Here is a 23009-nt window from a genome sequence, read left to right as displayed (position 1 = left end):
CTGTCCATGTACCGAGTACCATTTATTGATAGCGTCGGTCCATACGTTGATATATTGAATTGCATTATACCTCTAGAGGTGGGTTGATTAAGAATTGTGTAGCGTGCCGTGAGTGAAGAACAATTTCGGTACCACACCGAGGGCATCTATGAGGCTGCAGGACTCACAAGCTGACCCTCACACCCTCTCACATGGATGGTTCGAGCGCTAGATGTCTCTGTTTGCGATGATTCACGTGGTGTCTCCCTCTGCGACAAGGAGCGGCCGACCTGCCAATATAATCACTACCAACCGCACAACTCGCTCTCTGCATCACTCGTCAACCCGCAAAATGCACCAACTCGCAAAAACTTCGTTCATGCTTGCAGAGAGTGCCCACAATCATGATTATTATGCCTTGTCGCAATCAAATATTATGGCACAGGCTGGAGTGAAGAGGATGATGATAGGAGACGTCTCGGTCGTTCTAGTTCCAACGCAAGCAAACGGGATGGTGCTGACCTTTATACGCAACCTCCTCGACCACGGGTACAACTTGGTGGACACGTTGGTTCGCAAGAGTTTGCACATGGCCGTCCGGGCCACGGAGGACGAGCGGCTGCGGGCAATCGTCACCAACATCAGCAGAGCTGCCGCCCACACGATCATGGAGTCTCCAGCGTTTGCCAGCTTTGCAGCGCAAAATGCCTTTCGATTTTCCTCAGCGACGTGGCTCTTCTACGTGGACTTGCCCATGACCACGAGCCTCCGAATCGGTCGCTACCTGCGTGGGCGCCTGATGCGACTCGTGGACGACGGCGACGTCGAGATGGGAGGACTCGACGACGTGGAGAGCCAAAAGGGAGCCGCCATCTCATCATCGTCGCCTTTTTCGGAAGCTGCTTCCTACCAGGACCGCACAGCTACATGGCCCACGACTCACGACGTGGCGGCAACACCGCAAAAGAACAAGAGAAAACGTGGTCGAAAGGACGTCGTCGACGATGCGCAACTACCCCGAAAGCGGATCGACGTGAAAGCAGAACCCGTCCAAGACGTGAAAGCAGAACCCATCCAAGACGCCCAAGCAAGCCTCGCTGGCACCTACAGCGCAATCGAGGAGGAAGAGATGGGGAGCGAGACAAAAGCAGGATCGAAGAGTGAGGTATTGTATCGATGCACCGGCATCTGCAACGACGGCCAAAAGTGTAAGCGGTGGAGCAAGCACGCCGCCGGCGAACCCTTGGTGTGGCACTGCAGCCCTAAGCACAAGGAGCAGTGGGACACGAGCGTCAAGATCCTCTCGGGTGGCGACGTGGCTTGAGTTGGTTACTGTTATTGGTGTGGAGTTTTGTATATTGTGCTAGACTGGTGTGGGTAAGGAGCACGGCGATGTGCTGGGTTCACGGAGAGATGAGGTGCATGTGTGGGGTACGGTTACGTGGTGTTTGGGGAGGTGGGAATTGGGGTACAGTTCCCGTGGTGTTTGGAGAGGGAACTGGGGCGCAATGGTTGCATCTGTCATTCATACACTCGTTTCTGTTCCTTTCTGACCACGTTCAGAAGCTAAGCTGTCATTACCGTAGGCTCCTCCGCTCCTATTCAAATCGGTCTGGTACCCTGTAGTGCAACTACCGGCCATGTGTAGTGTACAATCTGCCCACGTTCAACGCGAATGACGGGTGCTTCGCAATAGTTTCTAACGATAAGTCATTAAAGTGTTTTTTTTTAATATATTTAATCCTATTCCTCTTCACATACGCAACGCAGCACTTTCCACACGCGCTTCCTAGCCTCCACGGACGCGTCCACACTCCCCTCGTAAGCTTCGAGGTCTCGTTCCCTAGAGGAGATTTTCTGACGCAGCTCCAAGATCTCGTCAGCCGTGCAAGGGTCCTTATTTGAGGGCGCAGTCTAGCCCGCACTCCGTACGTTGTGCGGACAATGTCTGCTCAGACAGACTTCCGCCGTTCTGCAGTCGCTCCTGAACCGTGACAGTGCCAGACATCTCTCATCTAATTGCATTGCTCGGCATACTTGTTGTGAAGCTATGGTGAACTGGTATCTATTGTATGAGTGATGAGGCTAACTAGCTAGTGTGCCGAAGCCTCTACATAGGACCCATGCCAAGACCCATGTCCCGTGACACTTGTGCTTCATCTCATCGAGACCTCTAGTCAATTCGCAATTTTCATCCATGAGCGCCGCTATCTGCTTATCCTTGTCTTGCTCTCCACGGATTGCGTTTGTAGATGTCAAAGGTGCCCGCCAACTACATGATCAGATGCGCGTCAGCAACAGGATCGACCGAGGCGGAGACCAACTTGCTTTACCTGTGCCTTGCATGCTGTAGGGCCGCGAAGACCACTGTCTGAAGGCGTCGGCGAAGGAATCCATGGTCAGGTTGCGCTGGCGTAAAGGGGGAAACCGAGCTGCCACTTGGCGAGCGAGGTAGGTGGAGACTCAGGCTGAGACAGGGCGCCCTGGGCTACAGGATATAGGTTTCTGCTCCATTCCACCATCCGACTCGTTGCTCCCGCTCATTTCGCGTCACTTGCAAGCAAAAGCTTCAGACGCCAAAGCAAAGCCTATCCTCCACAAATCGTTCCGCCATGGCCCCGATGTGGGCTCTATCGTGCGTCGCCTTCACCACCTTCGTCGTTAGCTACATTGGCATCGATGCTTTGCTGATCGCAGCTGGTAAAGGTTCACGCATGCCGGTAGGCGTTCTACAAAGATGCCGCGATCTTGCCACGGCTGACAGGTGCTCAGGATCTTGGAGCGCTGACGAGCGACTCGGCCACGCATGTCGCCGTCTCCCTACTGTCATGGCTGCGGGACGTATCCGAACCACTTCAGCACCTGTACAGTTTACTCTCATCAGCTCTATCCGCAGCCCAGCAGCTCCACGGAATCCTTCAGTCGTTTGGGACTTTTTTATCGACAATTCTCCGCATCCCTCGTGAGCTCGCGACGGCCGCGATGTGGTTCGTGGAGCTGTACGCGTTGTACTCGATCTGCAGTCGAATTGCGAGATCATTTGTGGCTGCATGGTCCGTCTTGATGCATATCCTCAACATGCTCATGCGCCTATTCAACACGGCATAGTCGTTTGGTCGATGCATTGCGCGATCCGACTGTGAGCGTGAAGCCCCAACACTACGCGTCACGAAAGGCTGACGCTACCTACACAGGTATCGAAGCACCAAAGGCTAAAGAAGAGAGAAAGAGAGAGAGAGGCAACATTGATTGGTGGAGGCAATGAGAAGCCTACCTGTGGCACCTATTGTGGGGAGGTAGAGAATCAATGTGCCATGTACGATACATGGGCGTAACCATCAGAATCATCAAACCTTTTGGCTACTTGATCCCACCACTTTGACATCTACATTAAAGTGATGCGCTCATCTAGAGTCGGAGTGGCTCCCGCCCTCGAACAGGACTGACAAGACCCGTGAAGGGAATGCGGTGCTTATACGGATATCGATACGACTGTTGGGAGGTGGGCTGCTGTGTTTGCGCACCCGAAAACAGATTCACTACCTACGGTATGCAACGACTGTGCCGCTTTGTGCAACTGCATAAGCCCGAGCTACGGGACGCGAGGCGTTTTGGATGCTTTTTTTCTTTTTCTTTCCAAGGTTTTCAATGAGCTGGTATGGTACATGTAGCTAGCGTAAATGATCACGGGGCAACTTCATACTCAATAGATTTAGATATCCAGCTCCAGTCCCATGACACTGCCTGCCACAGCCACCGGCGAAAGAGACATTGGGCGAGACACCCTCGCTGTTTGATTCGAATTCATTCCCAAGTGCTGGCCGTGCGCCGTCACGTCGACCCATCTACTGGGAGGGATTCAGGGACCCGCAAGGTGGCGGCAGTTTGGTTTCGTGGTGCACCGCAAAGTACAGGTCAATGCTTGGCTAAGAATTAAGAAAAGGGCATCGGTATCTGGAGACCATATCGACTTGCGAGCCACAACTTGATCCATCGCACCATGTCTTCTGGCTTACCTCATCACCCCCGGCAAGCCCAACAGCTTTCGGTACCTGGCTACAAATTTCCCAGACTCAGTTACGATCCAAACCCAACCAGGCGCAATCCTACGGGAACAGGCCCCCCACCTACGACAGGACGCACGAATGGTACACCACTTGGTCAAGGATCCGCCCCCACGAAGACTGCCAAATTTGCAAGGGCCCTACAACCCTATTCGATCGCTGCGCTGGTAGGCTTCCTTGGAGCTGCCATCCTGGCAGGACTGCAGCCATCCACTTCGACCCAATCCCCGCCCCGTCCGCGGCTCGACACAATCGCATTCGATGCCAAGGCGCATCATAGCCTAGAAGAGGCCATGCGCGCATCCGAAGGGTGTGCAACGTTCGTGAGCGACCAAAAGCACAGCGTCGCGCTGTCGCGACTCCTCGAAGAGTTACTGCTTACCGAGGAGGGGCTCGCCAGGACCATAAACGACCACGTCGCACCCGCAGCGGAGCAAGTGCTGTCGAGCCCCAACGACTGCGCTCTCATCGGAGCACTCGTGGTGGAACTAAACATGGCGCGGACCATGACCGAGGACATCTGCAAAAAGAGCATGAGCTTCCAGGAGATCCTTCCGAAAGTGATGGAAACTAATTCGAAGGATCTGGTGAGGGCAGAAGCTCAGTGCGAGGAGCACGAGGCATTGGCCCGGAAGAATGCACTTGGGATCTTTGTCGACTACGTCAGAAATGGCAAGCTCCTGGAGGACGTTGCAGAAGCTGCCAGCAACTTCTTCCACGGGAAAAATCAGACCAGGGAGGACGTCCAGCGCAAGGATGAGCTAGAGAGAGATGCACTCAAGCACTGCAAAGAAGAGTTTGTGGATAGTGAAAAGAAGGCGAAGGCATATGCACACCGATGGGCAATGTTCTTGAATGACATGACCACCGTGTGCGACTGGCCTGCACGTTGGAATTCCACGAGCCAGGAGCAGCCCGACTGCCACGCAGGGGACGAGGATGGGGGAATCCGCGCGTTGTGGAGCGCGTTCAGAGTGCACGCGGTCGCGGTCTTGGATCGAGCAACCTAGCGTAGCACTGCACGAGGACCTGGCGTGCGCGGATGGAAGCGTAGATGGGTACACGTATGCTGACATTGACGTCTTATGATGCACAATTTGATTGCCTACCATGCTGCCCTTGCCGTGTCTACAAGCACCTGCATCTGTTGCTTCCTTTTCCGTCACCACGCCTCGAACCAGCTAGGCCTGGTCCGGATCGTGGTTTGGGTCCGACACTCGATCGCGTACCTTGATCAGCTCATCTGGTTTGCGTCAGGCAGGTACCATTGCGAGTGACAAGGGAAACAGCACATACCGCAAAAGCTCTCGAGAAGATCTTTGAGCTTCTTGGTGACATCGTCCGTTTCCTCCCTCGCGTCGAGCTCGCGGAGGATGGGCCCGATGACCTTGAAGTGAACCACGCAAGAGGCAAGCACAAACGTATCGTATGGATGCTGGTACTTGTTGACCGCGACGCTGTACTCGGCTGGTCTGGTCAGCGTTGAAGTCCTCGTAGTCCTTTCGATGCGTACCGTCATAGCACTGCGCACCTGCGAGGAAGTGGTATACGTCGTTGGCCCGCTCGAGCAGCTTCTCGCTGCCCCGAGGCAACGGACGCAAGGCCTCCATGTAGCACGGCCAGTACCGGACGAGGTTGAATCCGTCCCTCACGGGCGGCGGTGGAGGCTGCCAGGCTTGCAGCCGCTCGAGGTTCCCGTTGCGCTTCCAATCTTCATCGCACCACAACGCCTCTCTGCCCCTCTTCGCCCACGCTGCAACGGGCTTCGTCACCTCGTTCGAGTCCAGCTCTACGAGGTACTGGCTGAGCTTGTCTCGAGTCATTTCCCGTAGCCACGTCGGGCGGTGTCTCTGCCTACCTCAAATGCACCAAACTTTCGAGGCGCCTTGGTGGCCCACGCGAGGACCCTCTCGAAGCGTTCCGTGGTCGGATCGCCGCTTCGAAAGGCCTTGCACTTTAGACGAAGCTCATCCGTTGCCCACGTACGGTCTGGGGTGTCTGCCATGATCCGAGAAAGAAGTGTACCGGAGAAAAGGAGAGAGGTGGCCTCGCAGTTCCCTTGAGATGGGCAAGGGAACGAGCGTGAAGAGCCATTTCGAATTGACCAAGTCATCGCGCTTGACGTTGCGTAGCATCGAATTCGGATAGCCGCAGCTTCGCGGCGACGTGCAGCTCGCTCCTTCCGACGTCCTTGAAGGCAGGGCCGCTTGACCATGCGGCTTGTCAGAAAGCCTCTTTTCGTCTGAAAAACGTTCATCCAAATCCTCGAGAGAGTTTCGGTCATGGCCTCGCTCGCCGACTTGCTATGCTCGAGCGGAGAGGCGTGTCGGCCTAGAGCGAGGATGTCGACCTCTACCGGTGATGCAAGGGTGCGTGCCTGGAAACGGTCGAGGAGCATAGCTGGTGTAGCGATGCCAGGGTCGCAGACCGGTAGGGTACTATATCTTCATCTGCAGCGTAGCACGGGACTCGGACGCATATCGAAAGAGAGAGTAGTCATGCGGGAAAGTTTTCCTGTGCTACAGACACGTCTATTCATCCATGGTCCTGGCGCGTGATTTGTAGCACCATGGTGGGTATAGAAACGCAATGGCCATCGCCAAAGAATGATTCCTCGTGCAAACGCTTCAAGAGGTTTTCTAGTCTGTTGCACGTGAACTGCTCGCACCATGTCACCAGACGCCGACCTCGACCGTCGCCGACGGGCCATTGAACACATCATCAGTGTCTGTGCTGGATGGGTGTGCGAGAGCTGGGTGATGAGTGTCTTGTGGCGTGCCGTTGAAGGCATCCCCAATGTCCATGTCGCGTGGGGTAGGGGACCCCGGCTTTTCTTCGGCGATATGCTAACGCCGACCAGGTCGCGAAGGCAGCGCGAGGGACGGAAGCTTCCTCCTGACACCGCTCCCAGTCCCCAAGGATCCTCTCCGGACCTGGAACTATTGCGTGCAAAAAAGGTTCAGACATCGAGGCAGCCATCTGCTTCGACGTCAAGAGCGGGAACGGACCCGTCAGGTACGACTCCATCTACGTCGTGGGGTGGCCGCAGGATCCACGCCACATCCACATCGTACCCGGACAGGTCTGGTTCGACATCACCAAGACGTGGCCCGCCGGGTGGGAATGGACCCTCTGGCAGTGTGCCGTCGAGCTCGAAGACGTGCCCGCCGCGGTGGTATCGCTCATCGCAGCCTCCAAGTCCACGCAAGACGCGCTCTCCGACCTCTCCAGCTCGGCCGGCGTCGTGCGGCCTCGCAAATGGTACAGGAATCCCTCCAACAATGTCGAATTCGATGGGTGGTGCGTGCCACCGCCGCTCGACATCACGCGGCAGTTTACGCACATCAACAAAGACACCACAATCAGAATCTCTGAGCGATCCATTCAGCGCCTATGGGATCACCTGGACAAAGATGCAAGCCTCGATCTCTACGACAACCCGTTCAAGCCGATGATTGCCGATTTCGTGCTCACTTTCAAGGATCCGCAGACCGATGCGCAGCGACACGTTTTTGTGGAACACAAGGCATCATTCCGGGTCGGCAAGAAGAAGCCGCTGGAGCCGTTCCTGGATGCCAAATACAACTGGCACGTTCTCATAAGCCAAGAGGTAAATCGCCAGAACGAGCACGTGTACCGCCTCGTCTTCGCCGGAGGACAGGTTCCCCAGCGCTACCTCGAGGAGCCCCGCCGTCGGCGCCGCGTTGTTGAAAGGGCTCCAAGAGCGTCACCGAGACATGCACGCGACCATGAAGGACAGGTGGGGAACGGCCCATCGAGACGATCCAAACGACGAGATGGTCGTGGAGAGGATTGCCGATGGCGAACCCGATCAGCTGCAGCTGGGCTCCTTGGACATGCCGAACCTTGCTGCCCGGGGTGACGACGACGACGACGATCCCAGCGACGAGGAGGGCGAAGAGGAGCCAGGCTCGCAGGGTGCCAACAGGCAGTGGCGGGTCAGGAACGGCAGGGTCGAGATATACGCGCGCAACGTGTTCAACGACCAGTCCTGGTACATGGGCCAAAACATGATGGTCCCTGCATTCTCCGGCTGTTCCCACGGCACGTCGGTCTTGGTCGAGCAAGCGTGGACGGAGCAGGAGAGGGCCGCCTACGCGATCAGCCGGACGCTGCCACGGCCCGCTCTGGACAGCAAGCAGATACCCATCACCTTCGGGCGCCGCTTGTACGAAACCCCCACCGGAGAACGCCAATATCTCAAGGCTTCGGTGCGCAAGTACGACGGCTGCTCCAAGATTAGGACGCTCTACGTGCTCTACGACTCCGTGGGCAGCGTCGACTCGCTCGAGGAGATGCAGCCGACGCTGCACTGCACGGGACCCGCCGGTGGCGGGCGCTGCAGCCAGTGCGACGAAGAGCACGAGCACGTGCAGCACGTGAGGGGTAGCACCTCGCACAGGTTCCCAGCTGGATACGAGACGCACCGCGGCGTGGTGGACAGGGTTGGCAAGTTCCGCGGGACCTTTGGCCTAAAGGACGGAAGGCTGTGGCAGAGATGCGCGGAGCTGTTCTCGGAGGAAGAGACCTACGAGGCCTACACCTTTGGGGAGCTTCTGCAGAGCACCTGGAAGCACGGCTTGCGGAGCCCAAAGGATCTCCCACGGTCGATCGCCGCCGTCGCCGCCGCCGCTGCACCGCCGAGGCGCTGGGCCCCGTGCAACGCGTGCTGGGCTGCGAGGCGACTCTGCGACACGTCTCGAGGAACCTGCTCCGGATGCCGGAGCAGCAAGTCCGCGTGCGTCCGCAAACGATGCGTCTTCTTTGCAGATCCAGAGGCGTGCGCTGATCCAAACTGCTCAGAGGTTCACAACACCGACGGGTACAATCTCTTGACCGAAGCGCCACGCAATCTTGACGGTGGAGATAGGCAAAAGGACGCCCAGCGGGATGATGCCCTCAAATGCCGCATCCCCGTATGCAACAACTGCTGGAGCAACGGCTGGCATCTGCTCTGTTCCAAAGAACTCATCTGCTACATGTGCAAGCACCACAACAAAGAAGGCAGCTGCACTCGGACGAGGTGCTCCAACCCTTTGGGCTGTGACAGGCTGAAGTGTGCGTACGCCCACTCCGATTTCCACGGGAGCTGCGAGGACCACGAATTTCGCGAACCGACCGCGCCCGTGGCACCTGGAGACCTGGACGAAGAAGCCAGGGTCAAGATTGCCAAGGAGAGAGGTCGGACGCTCAAGACCATTGCGAACAAGGCCTCGCCTTACACGTCGTTCAAGCGGGTCAGGAAGACGGCGGACGGAGTGGTGCAGCGCCAGGGGCCTTTGAGGTCGCTGTTGTAATCGCGACAGCAAGGAAGTTTCAATTGCAATCCGTCGTCTTCTTTCGCAACGTCCGTGATGCATCGCCACGTGACCCTGCTTCGAAACAATTCGCAAGAGCGGCATCCTTTTTAGTCATGCATGGATAGTACGCATTGTTACTCTAGTTGGCTATGCTGATCATGTCTAGGCAGTGAGTGTCCGTCAGATTGGCACGATCTCGTTCCCATCCATCTCGACCCACCGCAGCGCAGCGTCCTCCACCCTGCCCTCCGGATACCGAGAGAGAGAGACCACTCGCTCTACGGTACGAGCGTCCCGGTCTCGTCGCCTGTACCATCCTCCCTCCGCGCAGCTTCCTCGCCTTTGATCTTGCGATCCTCCCGCGCAGCTTCCTCGCCTTCGACCTTGCGATCTTCCTTCCGCGCAGCTTCCTCGCCTTCGGTGCGACCCTCCTGCACAGCTTCCTCGCCTTCGGTCTTGCGATCCTCCCGCACAGCTTCCTCGCCTTCGACCTTGCGATCCTCCCGCGCAGCTTCCTCGCCTTCAATCTTGCGACCCTCCTTCCGCACAGCTTCCTCCACCTTCTCCCAGTGCCAGTTTCGCGCTGCTTTGCCGTATCCCCTCACGTTTATGAGCCAGTCCTTGATCTTCGTTATGGACTCAGGCTTCAATTTGGACTCTGGCCAAGGATGCTGTCCGGACCGGCTCGACTGACCGGGCAGGTTGAGCTGGGTTTGACGTAGACGTGGTTGCGGGTCCTCGCCGCCGTCGTCGTCGGTAGAGAACGACTGCTTCGCTCCACGAAGTCGCTTCGATCGCCGCTCTTCCTCGCCGTCCTGGAAAGGGTCGCCCGCGCTGCCGGCTTCTTCATCTGCATCGTCCTCGTCAGGTCGATGCGTGCCCCGATCTCCTCCCCGGGGGGTCAGGAGTCCGGCGAGCAGCCCACGCCACGGAATCGAGTGCCCCTTCCACTCGTGCATGCACCGCTTGTGCAGTTGGTCGAGATCCACCGCCGGTGCCGAGTGCTGCAGGCTTGCCAGGTCTCGCATGAAGCTGTGCGTGGCCAATGGTCCGAGCCCCGCGCCCGATTGATTTCGCACCACAAACGGCGGTTCGGGCTTGAAAGCTTCGCACGAGGGGCTCGGACGCCTGGTCCCCGCTGGGGTCTTGCCGTTGATGAAGTTTTTAATGTGTTTGGGCTTGGCGAAGCTCAGCAGAGGAAGGCGCAACACTTTGGCTCGCTCGTCCATGGTTTGGTTCGAAGCGCGGCACCATTCGTACTTGGATCGAAAGTCCCTGTCGCTCCAAGCTTTGCGGCGATCCTCTTGCGAGTGCCAGTCTTTGTGCGCTACAAGCAGGGTGCCGTAGTGGAAGGACCAGAAGATAGACTTGTACGTCTGCGCCGGGACGATGGGCACCCACATGTACAAGACTGCAGCCTCAGTCAGATGATGCTCTTCTTTTTGTAAGAGAATAGAAAGCACTACTTACTGGTGTCGTGTTCCTTGCACGCCACGTTGTTCAGACTCACAGCTAGCGCACCGACAGGGTTGCATGCCAAAGAGTGCCAGCCGATGTCGTTGTCCGGTGCACGACAACTCATATCCGTGTGCAGTGGCACCATCCTCATATATCGCCAATATTCATCCACCTCCTTGGGGACGCTGGTCCAGAGGGAGCCCCGTGCGAGTCCGAAAAAGTAGTTGTAAGCGTCTTCGGGATCCATGTCGGTCATCTCGACGGTGGGGAGTCCGAGGCGCTCTTCGCAGACGTCTACCGTAGCCCGGAGACGCTCATCTTTCCAGAACATTGGCCAGAACTTGCGAGTGGCATTGAAGAACCGAAAGCATAGCGCGCGAGAGGCATCTGGGCCGCATGTGCAAGGCTCAGGTCCTGCATCCTCGTCGCGCTTCTTCTTCTTCTCTTTCTTCGTCTTCTTCTTATTCACGTCTTCGCGCTTCCGCTTCTGCTTTTTCGCGAGCTGCGCCTGCCTCCACTTCCACCACTTCGCCAAGTGTTCATCGCAAGGCCAGATATCCATCGTCTGCAATGTTCAAGAGGATGACTGACACCTTTCTTTCCTACGGTCCTTGATCCAGTTGAATGGAGCAAGTCGGGTGGGAGGAGGTCTGCACAGCGGCAGCGAAGCACCAACCTGCGGACTTTTATCCACGGCTTCTCATGTTTGCAGCAATGTCACGCCCTCTTCGCCTGCTCGTGCGCTGCCGTGAACGCAGGCAAGGCCGCTACATTCACCAGCCAGCGTGAAAATAGGCTCACGCTGCTCTCCCGTGGACGGGCGATGAAGCGCGTAGAAGGGCATCGTCAACGAACCGAGCAAACCGCGATGCAGCGGCGAGATTGCAAAGCTCGATAGGGAGGTGGCGTACCAGTTCGCAACGCAAGCATCTTCGCAGGAGTCTCTCGCAGTTGCACGTCTACACCAAAGAGATGTATTAGGCCATAAAGTACGGGCGTCGGTGCGCTCGGGCATGCGAGAAAGAGACGTGCCTGGGTTGTTGTAGCGTGGCCTCGATTGTTCCCTCTTAGCAAGGGGGACATTTGCCAAAGCAAAACATGGTAGATTGAGCCACCTAGTCTATCCAGAATGTAACTCCATGTCCGCTACCATAAAAGGACAACGCCGCCGTCGATGAGAATGACCAAACCAGTACCCTTGACAATGTCTTCGTCTTTTGCGACTACACGTCCCAGTTCCAGGTTGCCAACACGTCCTTTTCGATGGTGGCCCAGAGTCCATCGACGCCCCCAACATCGTCTTGCGCCTTACACACAACAGAGTCGGCAATGACGATCCATCGCTGGAGATGCGCTAACCACTTGTCGGCCTTGTTCGCAAACGCGTCCAGTCGGCTCTTGCGGTCGTAGGCCAGCGCTGACAGATGCTTTTGCGCCTCCACACAGCTTTCCAGCACTTCGAGCCGGGTTATGCACTCTTCATCCTTTAGCGTCTCGTCGGCGTCGGGGTAAAGGACCACCAGTTTGTTCCAGCCTACGCCTTGCAAGATCCTGGCAAGTACGGACCCCTGGAGGATGACCTGTTTACATTCTGCTCGTGCTCGCTGCATCGCATCTTCGATGAGCGTCCCCAGTTGAGAGACGGATCGCACTAGATCTCGACTGTCTTTGCCTACCCCGTCACCTGCGGCACGTGTCGTGTTCAGTGCGTTCCAGAATTCGTAAATCGAATGGCAACTCTCTGGGTCGTGCCGTACCGCTCCACCGGCAAGTGCGACCTGCTCGTTGACTTGCTTGAAAAGACTCGTCTCGGCTTGCACGATATCCCTTGATAGTGTCGACACCTTGGCGATCGCGTCGGGGTTGGTGACTTGTCCGCATCGCGCCAACGTCTTTGCGAGCGGCCTCAGGGCATCGGGGGTGCTGGTGCTCCAGGTGATTGCACCGAGGGCGCGGGGCTTCGCAGCCAAAGGCAGGCTCCATTGGGCGAGTACGATAACGATGGCGAGCAGCGGTACCAAGATCCCACAGATTGTACAAGTGTTCCATGACGTCTTCTCGTCCACGTGTGGACGTTTGGTCGAGGGTGCCTCGGCACGTGCGTTTGTAGGCGCTTCGTTTGTAGTGGCTTCGTCTACAGGGACGGCTGCAAACGTCCACTCGATGGTACCCGGCGGCAGCTTGACCTTTGCTGCTTCTTCGGACATGCTTTCCGTTGTTCTTGGGTTGTTCGTGCTAGCGTCTTGTTTTCGACACTGGCAAGAGTGGAGGAGGGAAGAAAGAGAGGGGGGACCATGGCTTCAAAGCGTCTACGAGTGCCAGCCAAATTCCGAGACATGGTCTGAGCAAGAGCCCATTCGGAAAGCAGAGCAAGCCTTGCGCATACATACACCGTTACAGGCTGCCGCCCTCTTTGTCTGCTTCGAAGACATGCGCGGCAAAGGGGCTCAACGATCCCAACGCGCGTGCACTCGTGGCAACGGCACAGTGTCTAGCGAGCAATCCCTCAAGTCTCATAGGGGGTGGAAGTGTCTTGCAGTTGACACTCTGATTCACCAAGACGTGTGTCCATATAACGCCGCTTCAGTTTCCAGGAAAAAGCCGGGCTGGTTGAGCTTCCTACGGCAGGCTCGCTCGCACTCACCATGACTGACCACCCCAGCGGAACCGTCCACGTCGAAGCCTACGTGCGCGGAGGCAAGACGGTAACCGCGCACGACAGAAGCTGGCCTGCCAGACGAAACCAGAATCCCCTTCCCGTGCAGACCCATCCCAGTCCCGCCGGTCCATCCCCCACCACCATTCCCCAGTCCAAGTCAGCAACGTCAGATCCCGAAGCGGCCCGCAAAGAAACCCGTCCCGAATCATCCTGCCCCGACGCCGAAAGTTTGGACAAAAAGTAGTAGCATCTCGACCAAAGCAAGCAGCCCCGATTAAAAACGGCAATGACGAACCCACTCACTTTGCCTCTCTGGGTGGGTCCTGGGGCCTACAAAACGCCTTCTTCTTCTCTTCTACTTCTTCTGAGCATGCTGGTCCATGGGCTTTGGAGGTAAAGAGTTACACATCTAGCGACATTATAGGATATTGGGAATCGTGGTACTTTGATGCAGGATCCTGTAGGTAAGCGCGTATGATGTGTTGCTACATCAATCAAAAGGTTCAACGTCTTGCCAACCCAGAGAACGTGAGCAAACATGCACCGTGACTAAGCCAAATTCGTGTACAAGAAAAAGCCAACAATGTTTATTTATACGCGGAAAGTCTACAAGGGTTCTGATTGTTTCTAGATGCAACGGTTCCAAACGAGTGACATAGGAGAATATCTCTAAAAAGTCGACGAGGGAGACGTAGGCTAGGATACCCATTCGTTACAAACGTCACTCGCTAGGAGCATGCAAAAGGTACGTCTGTTCGGTGCGGGACTTCTTCGCTTCGGTAAAAGGACGCAGCAGGTAGCTGATGATTGCATCGCCAAACTTGTCCAAGTGCTTGCTCTCCATGTACTCTTTCAGCCCCATGCGGTTCAGCTGAGCAATAGCCGCATCATGATGTGGTCCGGTCTTGGTGATTCTACGCAGCAGAAACGCTTCCGTGAGCGGCTTGTATAGCACGAATAAGCACCCTGGTCCAAACTCGGAGACTAGGATGTCCACCTTGAAACCAATCTTGGCCCAGTGCCTAATGTATTTCGATGTCTTATCCACGGACCAGTCGGCAGGCCAGTCTTTGCTGCGCTTGTGGATCAAGTAGAGCTGCGTTTGCAGCACGTCCTGCTGCTTCTTGCCCATTGAAAAGGTGCGACCAGCTCCGGCGCCCGGCGCGAGGATCTCCTTTACGCGGTACCACAGCAGCATGTGGAACAACCACAGCTTATGATTGCCGCTGAGCTCCCGGCTGAGGTTGTCCGTGTCGACGAGGAGGGCCGCGAGCGATTTGGTGGCATCGCCACCTACCATCTTGGTGACGTAGGTCCGCTCAGCTTGCGGTGGCGAGAAGAAGGCTGCGAGCGAGCCATCCTCTTTGAACATCTCGACTTGCTCGAGCGTGTCTTCGTCGACAATAAAGGCAGCAATGTCGGTGATGGGCTTCCAGTCGTAAATCTTTCCCTCCTCCTCCTCCTCCTCCTCCTCTTCTCCCTCATCCCCTGGCTCCTTCCCGCGAATCCTTTTCGGATTGCGACCCCCGGCTTTGCCCGCGTCGCGTTTGCGTCCATTCCCCGTAGCAGGCGCGACGAGCTTTGCCAAGCAGTGTATCGCTTTTGCATGAGCCTCCGCAAAGGTGTCCTTTGGCTGACGGCCTAGGAATGCGATGAAGTCTTCATCTTCGAGCATGGCTTGGAGGTCGCGGAGGGTGTCTTGGTGGTCTTGCTCCATCGTCGACTTGCTCACAAAAAAATGATGCGTTTGTTCCTGTGCAATGGACAACCAGAAGAGTCGGGCAAACTCCCCTAATCACCCTGAAAAAACAACTTCCACAATCCGTGTATCATCTCAAGCCCCAGGGGAAAAAACGCGACCCGCCCGCTATAAAATGTAAAACATGACCACCCACCATAGGGCTCGCCAACCGCTTCCGCCACACACGACGAATCCAAGTTGACCACGCGATCCGCAGCCACCACCCAGGAAAGACCGGCTCGCTAGCCTCCACCACAAGTTGACGCGAGGTAGGTGCATCTGATAACTGCTTGGCTGATGCTGACACTTGCTAGGTAGCCATGTCCCTCCGCAGCCGCATCTGCATCGTGGCAATCGCTCTCATCTTCTTCACTGCCACGTTCCTCGTGCTCGACGCCCTCGCTTTGGCCATTCTGTGGACGTGCTTTCCAAACACGGCGCTCCACAACCGCCAATGGGTCCAAGCAATGGAGACGTATATGTTCTTGTTCCTCTGTCCCTTTACGTTGCTTTACGTCCTGTTCTGGGACTCGGGATGAAAAAGGAGGGCCTGAGGGCTATCGGCAAGGGTACGGGTCTACGAGGGAAGCTTCCGTGTGGCCAAGGTAGCGGCGTCGCATGTATTGTGTAATATCCTAGCTCTACTCCTAACTATTCTTGTCAGCTCCGTTCCTTGCGCGTTTGCGTGATTGAGATGCAGCGCGAGGTGTACCTGAAGCAGCCTCGTATGGGCACTTGCCAAGACTGCTAGCACGCACAGACCACCTCCCAAAAAAACATGTGCACACAACACAATGCAAACTTTTCACACAATGCAGAGACTCGAGATGCACCAAAAAACAATGTTGGAAAAAAAATGTCTTCGACTTCGTAGGATTTTGAAAACTACACCTGGTGGGGTTCGAACCCACGGCATCCGCATTGCTAGATGGGCATTCATAAGAATCTGACGAGTCTTATAAGAACGGCGCGCTACCACTGCGCCACAGGCTAATGAACGTTAGTAACGCCCTGTGTATTTGTGTAGTGGAAGTGCTTACTGTTTCTGTGGAATTTGGCAAATTTTGAGCGGTAAATGCTATATATATCTGGCAAAAGAAAATTTGCACAGGAGGGAACGAAACTAGGAGGGATGTGGGTCACCGTCTACATGACAGATCGGCTTGTGAGGGGCAAGCAAACAGCAGCAACGTAATTTTGAACAATCTGTGTGCGGGGTTCGTGGCTGGGGCGGGTTCAGATGAGGGGCTGGCTGGATAGGTTAGCTCCGAGCATCTGAGCTAGCATCACGACATTCCGCTTCACCGTCACTTGCGAAACCTCACTCACTTCATTCGAATTCTGAGATTCAGGACGAATTTGTCGCTTCGGCTACTAGCGGTAAGTATGGATTCTGTTTGCGTGTTCTACTTTGTCCCTGCCCGCGACTCTCTCTCTCTCTACCTGCCTCTCCACCTTGGTACTCAGCGCGCGCTCTTCATTGTGAGCTCTTTCGCTCAAGGGCTACACACCACTCTGTACTGGAATCGCACATTCTTAGACAAGACTCAATATGTAATTCGCCTTCCATTGAAAACCTCGCGCAGACACGATACTAACCTCGGCACAGGCGCGCCCCTAGCTTCTTGCTCGCTCTCTTGCCTTTGGTAGCAAGCATGACCATTCGCGCTAACAAGTTCACGCCTGAGGTCTTACTCAGTGCGCCGCGTCGCTCAGAGGGTAACCCGAATTCGGATGGCTCCAAAATTCTGTACAGCACGTCAACGTACAGCTTCGAGGAGCACGCCAAGACTTCCGAGATCCGCGTGCTGGATGTGAAGAGTGGCGAAACCAGCCTCATCTCTGACAGCGAAGGTGCTAGTGAGCCGCAATGGCTGGACGACGACACGGTTCTGCTGCTGAGCGAGGGGAAGGAAGCGACGAGCGTCAAGGTGGGCCCTGTTAAGGGCTTTGGTAACAGGTACGTTTGCTCCGAAATTGCGACTGCCATAACAGAAGTCTGAGGACGTCGTGTTGGCCTGGACGATTGTTTCCGTGCGCGAAGGTTTCTAAATATTATATCGCGCCATCACGTGCTTTAAGCTGACCTGATCACAGCAGCTACGATGCCGGCACGATCAAGGGCTCGGTCGGCAATGTCAAGCTGGTGTCACTCGATGATGGCGCATACGGCATTGCAGTGACAGGCAAGGCAACCCCATCTGGCGATCTTTATAATGAGAAGGAAGATAAGAAGCCGCAAACTTCTGGCCGCTTGTACAACTCGCTCTTTGTACGCCACTGGGACCATTGGGTTACCGACAACCGCAACGCCATCTTCCTAGCCACGCTCAAGAAAGACGGGGACAAATACAAGCTCTCACAGCTGAAGAACGCCCTCAAAGGATCACAGCTCGAGAGTCCGGTCGAACCCTTTGGTGGAACTGACAACTTTGACATCTCGAGCCACGGTCTAGTGTTCACCGCAAAGGATCCTGATCTGAATCCGGCAACGCATACCAAAACGAACATATACACCGTCACAGCGAAAGACTTCTGGAGCGAACTTTCCAAGGGCATAAACGAACCTTTCAAGGTTCCAATTCACGGGTTTGAAGGTGCAAGCACGAGGCCAACCTGGGACAACGAGGGCAAAGCGATTGCATTCTTCTCCATGCGAACGGACGGATACGAGTCGGACAAGAACCAGGTCTTCATCATTCCAGACTGGACCAACCCAGGCTGGGTTCAGCATCTTTGGGCGAGCGAAGACGGAAAGGGTTCCTGGGATCGCAGCCCTCAATCCATTACGTGGGGTGCCAACCAGGAAATCTATTTTACTGCCGAAGAAGCTGGTCGAATAAGTCTGTTTGCTTCATCGTCAGATTTCAGCAAGTCAACACGCACGCCTAAGTTGATTGTCAAGGGTGGTGGAATCTCAAGTGCAATATTATTGAAGGATGGATCGCTTTTCCTGTCGTCATCCAGCCTTATTGAGAACAGCTTGTATTCTATGTTGCCTGCGAGTGCATTCCTGGAGATCAGCGCGAACGGCGGTTCATACTCGCTACCGCTCAACGATAGCGCTCCTGGACAGGACCCAGCTACTCGGGCTACGAAATATGTCTCATCAAACACGCGCAGCGGCTCTACCTTCGGACTGTCTCGCGATCAGATCGAGGAAATATGGTTTCCGGGTGCGAACAACAAGACATATGTCCACGCTTGGGTCTTCAAACCTTCAAACTTCAAGAAGGGCCATAAGTATCCGCTCGCGTATTTCATTCATGGCGGTCCTCAAGGCGCATGGGAGGACTCATGGTCTACGCGTTGGAACCCCGCTGTGTTTGCAGAGCAGGGTTACGTTGTTGTCGCGCCAAACCCGACGGGCAGCACAGGCTATGGACAGGATTTCACGGACGCCATCAAGGGTCAATGGGGAGGTCTCCCTTACCAAGACCTTGTCAAGGGCTTCGAATATATCAAAGAAAACCTCCCGTACGTCGATATCGAGCGCTCCGTTGCACTTGGTGCCTCGTACGGTGGCTACATGATGAATTGGATTCAGGGCCACGACCTAGGCCGCCAGTTCAAGGCTCTAGTTACGCACGACGGTGTCTTCAGTATGACTGCACAGATGGCCTCCGAAGAGCTTTACTTCCCCTTCCACGACATTGGTGGAAAGCTGTGGGAGAACCCTGAAGGTTGGGCTCAGTGGGACCCTTCGCGCTTTGCTGGCAACTGGGCTACGCCTCACTTAATTATCCATTCCGAAAAGGATTATCGCTTGACGATGAATGAGGGTCTGGCAGCCTTCAATGTGCTGCAGGTCCGGGGTGTACCGAGCCAGTTCTTGACGTTCCCAGATGAGAACCACTGGGTACTAAAGCCGGAGAATAGCCTACTGTGGCACGAGACTGTGCTGGATTGGATCAATGAGTATGCTGGCTTGGAGAAGTACACCGAGTGGAGGGCGAAGAACGGAGCTGTGCGCAAGTAGTTGTTGCCTTGAATATGCTCTTGAACATTCTGTGTTTCGACACATTCAAGAAAAGCGTAGGACACGAGGGAGTCTTGCCAGACATGTAGCTTGGGCTGCAATTGAACCACAAGTGTAAATACCAAATATCAAGTTTTGTGATGGGGCTCAACGATTCTTGCATTGCAATTACTATCGTACAGTGACAACTGTGCACACCGACGCCCCGTGGAGCCTAGCCTACGCGATGCAAAGGACCGCAGCACTCGAGCTTCTTGAAGGTACGGAACCGGCACGTAAATTCAAACGACACAAATGAATAGAATATAGCGTATCTGCCACGAGCAAACCTTAGCACTAGACACAAGATTCATATACTGTATTATCCCTCAATTTGATGTAGCGTAGGATACACATCTTTTGACAAGGCACTCACTGCTTGACTTCAAGCCCAGTTAGTTATTTGACCAGACTGACACGAGTTATATCCAGCTTGGTGCTAAGGCTTCACAAATTGGAGAATGCAGCCATTGATTGCGGGGTATATCACGACGAACCCATGGTTGATTAAATCTGCAAATCTCTCGGCCGAACGTCGTCGCTTTCGATCCGCTTCCAATTGCATCTGTCGCATATTTGGATTCTTCACGTTTGTTGGGCTCTCCTGGAAAGGAGAGTAGAAAAGAATAGGTGTGTGGATCTGCTCAGCCAGGCTGGCATGAGGTACTTAGCCCAGGCCAGGGTTTGGCAAGTAGGAGCAAGCAGTCGTCAATTTGCGGTGTACACTAACTAATCATGGTTGTAGTCCTCATAGCTTAATAACAATCCTGCCGAAGTAAGCTATAATTATTTCGCTACTCGACCAGGCTGCTTCTGCAGCCTACGTCATTTGTGAAGCGGCTGTGCTGTGTAAGCCAAAAGCCAAGGCTCAGCCTGATGCGTTGCAGCTTAAGATGTCATTGACTCCGTGCAGTAAATACTACAGGACATCCAGTTCTTGTTGAACGCTTGAAGCCGTTCTCTTCGGTTTGATCTGTTCTTGTGTGAGTGGTTCTGTACAGGTTCAGCTGGTACGAATTTAGCTGAGGCCATGCTGCAGTCCAAGAGGGGACTCTCACCATGCCAACAGTGCCAGGAGATACTTGGTATTGTGATAATTGCGGTTGTCTGAACTCCAGTTGGTATGATTTTGTGCCCAGTGTGTAACCATGCAGGTGGCGAGCGTTATGGTGGTACGGCAGACAACATATCAATTCAAGATTCAGCCAGGTCAAGCAGCTCACGAGGAGGCTCTCTTCGGTCACACAGCACACGAGGAAGCTCTATTCGGTCACGCAGCACACGAGGAGGCTCTCATCAGTCACGTAATCCGAGTGTTACTTCAGCAACCTCTTCCGGCGCACTCAACTCCTATGGTAGTCAAGATTCCATCTTACAGGAAATCGTTGAGCTGCTGTTGAATGATGGTGTCACGCAACCATTACTTTCCAAGGCCTCTCAAATCGGTATAGCGAGTGAGCGAATAGAGAGGCAGCTGAGAGCGCTCTTGAAGGACCTTGGAGCCGATCTAAAGACTGAATCGGAGACAGTTGAAGAGCGGCGAATTGCCAAGTTCATCGCTCTAAATTCCAGACCTGTGGCATTGGCAGTCGTAAAGAGTATAGAAGGGTTTGAAGACGCCGCGAGGGACGTACAAGGAAAGGAACGAGTGGAGGACAGCTCGGAAGAAGACACTGAGTGAGTGCTGCCTCGAGTAACTCCTAGACGAATATCTATTGAGTTGTGAATGCGCGATCTAGATCGGAGACCGACGAACCTGTTCAAGAGAACGAAGAGAATAATCTAGCTAGGGCTAAAAGATCCGTCGTCAAAAGCGCAGCGTTTGCAAACATGCACCAGCAGCTATGGCATTTGGTCTTCCCTACGCTGAACGCTAAGATGTTGGCATACGTGGACAAGGCTGGCGAAGACTTGACAGGTGCTGACAAGAATAGCTGGTTGAGTGAGGGCCGAGCACTTGCCACAGAACTCTTTGACGTACGTCTGTCATCAGTCAACGTCTGCAAAAATATGCGGACATCTACGTTAGACAGGACCAAGCATACCATTGAGGCTTGGACCGAAGAAACATGGAACTGGTGGCCATTGAGGTTGCCCCTCCCCTATCCTGACGATAAATACACGTAAGCATTATTTCCTTCTTACATGTGGTCTCCACGTAGCGGTGCCTTGACTCTGGTACAAGTCCAAAGAACAACATCTCACCACTTATGGATGGCTTCGCTAACTCGATACACAACATCAGTTATATTCAGTGGATCTGCGTAAGTATTCCTCGAGACAATCCTATTTGTGAACACAGACTTACCAACAAAGGAGTGTGGAGAGAGCAGACTAGTTGAAGCACCAATAGCTCTAACAGAACAGATAGAGCGATGGAAAAGAGAGGTCCCTCAGCGAGCTGAACCTCCACCAGGACCTGGTGTGCCACTATCAGTTCTTTCGGTCACTGGACAGCAAAGCGGGGTTCAAAAAAGCACAGGACAGGGTAACAATCGCCGATCGAATCGTCCACGCTCACAGAACACGTACTCTAGCCAAGGAAACACCAATTCAGCCACCTCAAACACCGGAGTGTCCAAGGGTTGGGTACTGCTTGTGGTGCAATCTAGAGGTGACTACGGACTCGCGCAAATTGGTATGAGTGGCCGCACAACAGAGGTGTTCTTCACCCAACTGCGTTCTGAGTATCTCCGGCTTAGAGGCTATATCACCCGCTGCTTTAGCGTCTGGTGCTACTCACATTGCGATTTTTATAAGATACGTAGCGCAATGTTTCATGGGGATGAATTTGCTGAGTATCTGCAGTTCCACAAGTGGACTTGGGAGTCTGTTGTTCCCTTAAAACGCAATCAGTATCCGGATCCACTGGATTCAGAGTATGACTATATACCAAAGCCGATACTGGACATACCTCCAATAACGAAGCATGAATTCAGGAAGCGCCATGAGGGTTGCACTCAGCCGGGCTTCCATCTTTACTGCAGTAAGTAGCTATCAATAAAACGTCGAGAACAAGGCTGATGGTAAATTCTACAGATAAGCAGTGTCCCTGTATGAAGGCAAAAGCCAAGGCACACAATCGCGACATTATCGACCTACTACCGAAGAAGTCTTGCCAGCTAGACTTGATGGCAGATGACAGAAAATTCTTTTGGGGCCTATACGCTCGTCAAGAAATCAGCTTCTTTCGTGTACTTGTTTACAACGCGATCTGCATCAGTCCGTTCATATGGTTCTTCTTCATGTGGCTGTTTGCTTGGGGCCACAAGGGAGATCAACAAAACGCTTCGGTGCCGCTCATGACAATGTTGTCTTTTCTGTCAATATTCTGGACTACGTTCATTGCAAGCCTGTGGCAGAAGAGCGATGGTGAAGTGGCTTAAGTAGCAGGCGAACGCTGAATACTAGACTAGGTCGAGGATTAAAGCAAAGAGTATGGCCAACTTGAGAGGAAGAATTAAGGCAGGTATTATGATTGAAGTCGTAGATAAAAGGAATCAAGGTATACCATTTCCGCCCCTAGTCAAAGAACGTTTGTCATTATTTAAGAGAGGAGTAAGCGTAACGCGGCACTGTTCCCATGCAACCCGTCAAGAAATAACATGCATTGGCTCCCCTCAAGCATTTCGTAAACTGCGTTGCTAAATCCATATGGGGAAAATGCATAAGCGGTCTCAAAGGTGTCGGTGATGATTATTGCTTGACTTGTTTACACACTCAAACTGAAGGTAGACCACTAAGCTTGACATCCGCAATTTGACCCACG

General features: G+C 54.4%; 9 protein-coding genes and 1 non-coding gene across 10 annotated transcripts; 5 read left to right on the top strand and 5 right to left on the bottom strand.

Annotated features, from left to right (window-relative positions):
- Window positions 1-331: 331 nt before the first annotated feature.
- On the top strand, window positions 332-1303 carry N0V89_011798 (uncharacterized protein; the record flags this gene model as incomplete). Its single annotated transcript, XM_056220524.1, has 1 exon — window positions 332-1303. One exon carries the CDS (start codon window positions 332-334, stop codon window positions 1301-1303), a length of 972 nt encoding a protein of 323 aa, XP_056065827.1.
- A 2676-nt stretch (window positions 1304-3979) lies between these two features.
- Window positions 3980-5053, top strand: N0V89_011797 (uncharacterized protein; the record flags this gene model as incomplete). Its single annotated transcript, XM_056220523.1, has 1 exon — window positions 3980-5053. One exon carries the CDS (start codon window positions 3980-3982, stop codon window positions 5051-5053), a length of 1074 nt encoding a protein of 357 aa, XP_056065826.1.
- A 171-nt stretch (window positions 5054-5224) lies between these two features.
- Window positions 5225-6048, bottom strand: N0V89_011796 (uncharacterized protein; the record flags this gene model as incomplete). Its single annotated transcript, XM_056220522.1, has 4 exons — window positions 5225-5286; window positions 5340-5510; window positions 5557-5842; window positions 5902-6048. The coding sequence occupies 4 exons, from the start codon at window positions 6046-6048 to the stop codon at window positions 5225-5227; spliced, it is 666 nt and encodes a 221-aa protein (XP_056065825.1).
- Window positions 6049-6712: 664 nt separating this feature from the next.
- N0V89_011795 (uncharacterized protein) lies at window positions 6713-9361 on the top strand (the record flags this gene model as incomplete). The annotated part of the gene is made up of 3 exons (XM_056220521.1): window positions 6713-6784; window positions 6955-7735; window positions 7779-9361. 3 exons carry the CDS (start codon window positions 6713-6715, stop codon window positions 9359-9361), a joined length of 2436 nt encoding a protein of 811 aa, XP_056065824.1.
- Window positions 9362-9642: 281 nt separating this feature from the next.
- N0V89_011794 (uncharacterized protein) lies at window positions 9643-11384 on the bottom strand (the record flags this gene model as incomplete). The annotated part of the gene is made up of 2 exons (XM_056220520.1): window positions 9643-10775; window positions 10835-11384. The coding sequence occupies 2 exons, from the start codon at window positions 11382-11384 to the stop codon at window positions 9643-9645; spliced, it is 1683 nt and encodes a 560-aa protein (XP_056065823.1).
- Window positions 11385-12045: 661 nt separating this feature from the next.
- On the bottom strand, window positions 12046-13029 carry N0V89_011793 (uncharacterized protein; the record flags this gene model as incomplete). Its single annotated transcript, XM_056220519.1, has 1 exon — window positions 12046-13029. The coding sequence occupies one exon, from the start codon at window positions 13027-13029 to the stop codon at window positions 12046-12048; it is 984 nt and encodes a 327-aa protein (XP_056065822.1).
- Window positions 13030-14202: 1173 nt separating this feature from the next.
- Window positions 14203-15198, bottom strand: N0V89_011792 (uncharacterized protein; the record flags this gene model as incomplete). The annotated part of the gene is made up of 1 exon (XM_056220518.1): window positions 14203-15198. The coding sequence occupies one exon, from the start codon at window positions 15196-15198 to the stop codon at window positions 14203-14205; it is 996 nt and encodes a 331-aa protein (XP_056065821.1).
- Window positions 15199-16107: 909 nt separating this feature from the next.
- N0V89_011791 lies at window positions 16108-16215 on the bottom strand. Its single transcript has one exon. It is a non-coding gene; the product is annotated as a tRNA-Ile (tRNA).
- A 662-nt stretch (window positions 16216-16877) lies between these two features.
- N0V89_011790 (uncharacterized protein) lies at window positions 16878-19201 on the top strand (the record flags this gene model as incomplete). The annotated part of the gene is made up of 2 exons (XM_056220517.1): window positions 16878-17182; window positions 17323-19201. 2 exons carry the CDS (start codon window positions 16878-16880, stop codon window positions 19199-19201), a joined length of 2184 nt encoding a protein of 727 aa, XP_056065820.1.
- Window positions 19202-20388: 1187 nt separating this feature from the next.
- N0V89_011789 (uncharacterized protein) lies at window positions 20389-21367 on the top strand (the record flags this gene model as incomplete). The annotated part of the gene is made up of 3 exons (XM_056220516.1): window positions 20389-20539; window positions 20605-20917; window positions 20980-21367. 3 exons carry the CDS (start codon window positions 20389-20391, stop codon window positions 21365-21367), a joined length of 852 nt encoding a protein of 283 aa, XP_056065819.1.
- Between the last annotated feature and the right edge of the window lie 1642 nt (window positions 21368-23009).

The sequence above is a fragment of the Didymosphaeria variabile genome, assembly GCF_027946475.1.
Source record: "Didymosphaeria variabile strain IMI 356815 chromosome Unknown scaffold_9, whole genome shotgun sequence".
NCBI lineage: Eukaryota > Fungi > Ascomycota > Dothideomycetes > Pleosporales > Didymosphaeriaceae > Didymosphaeria > Didymosphaeria variabile.
This window is presented reverse-complemented; position numbering and strand designations above follow the sequence as displayed.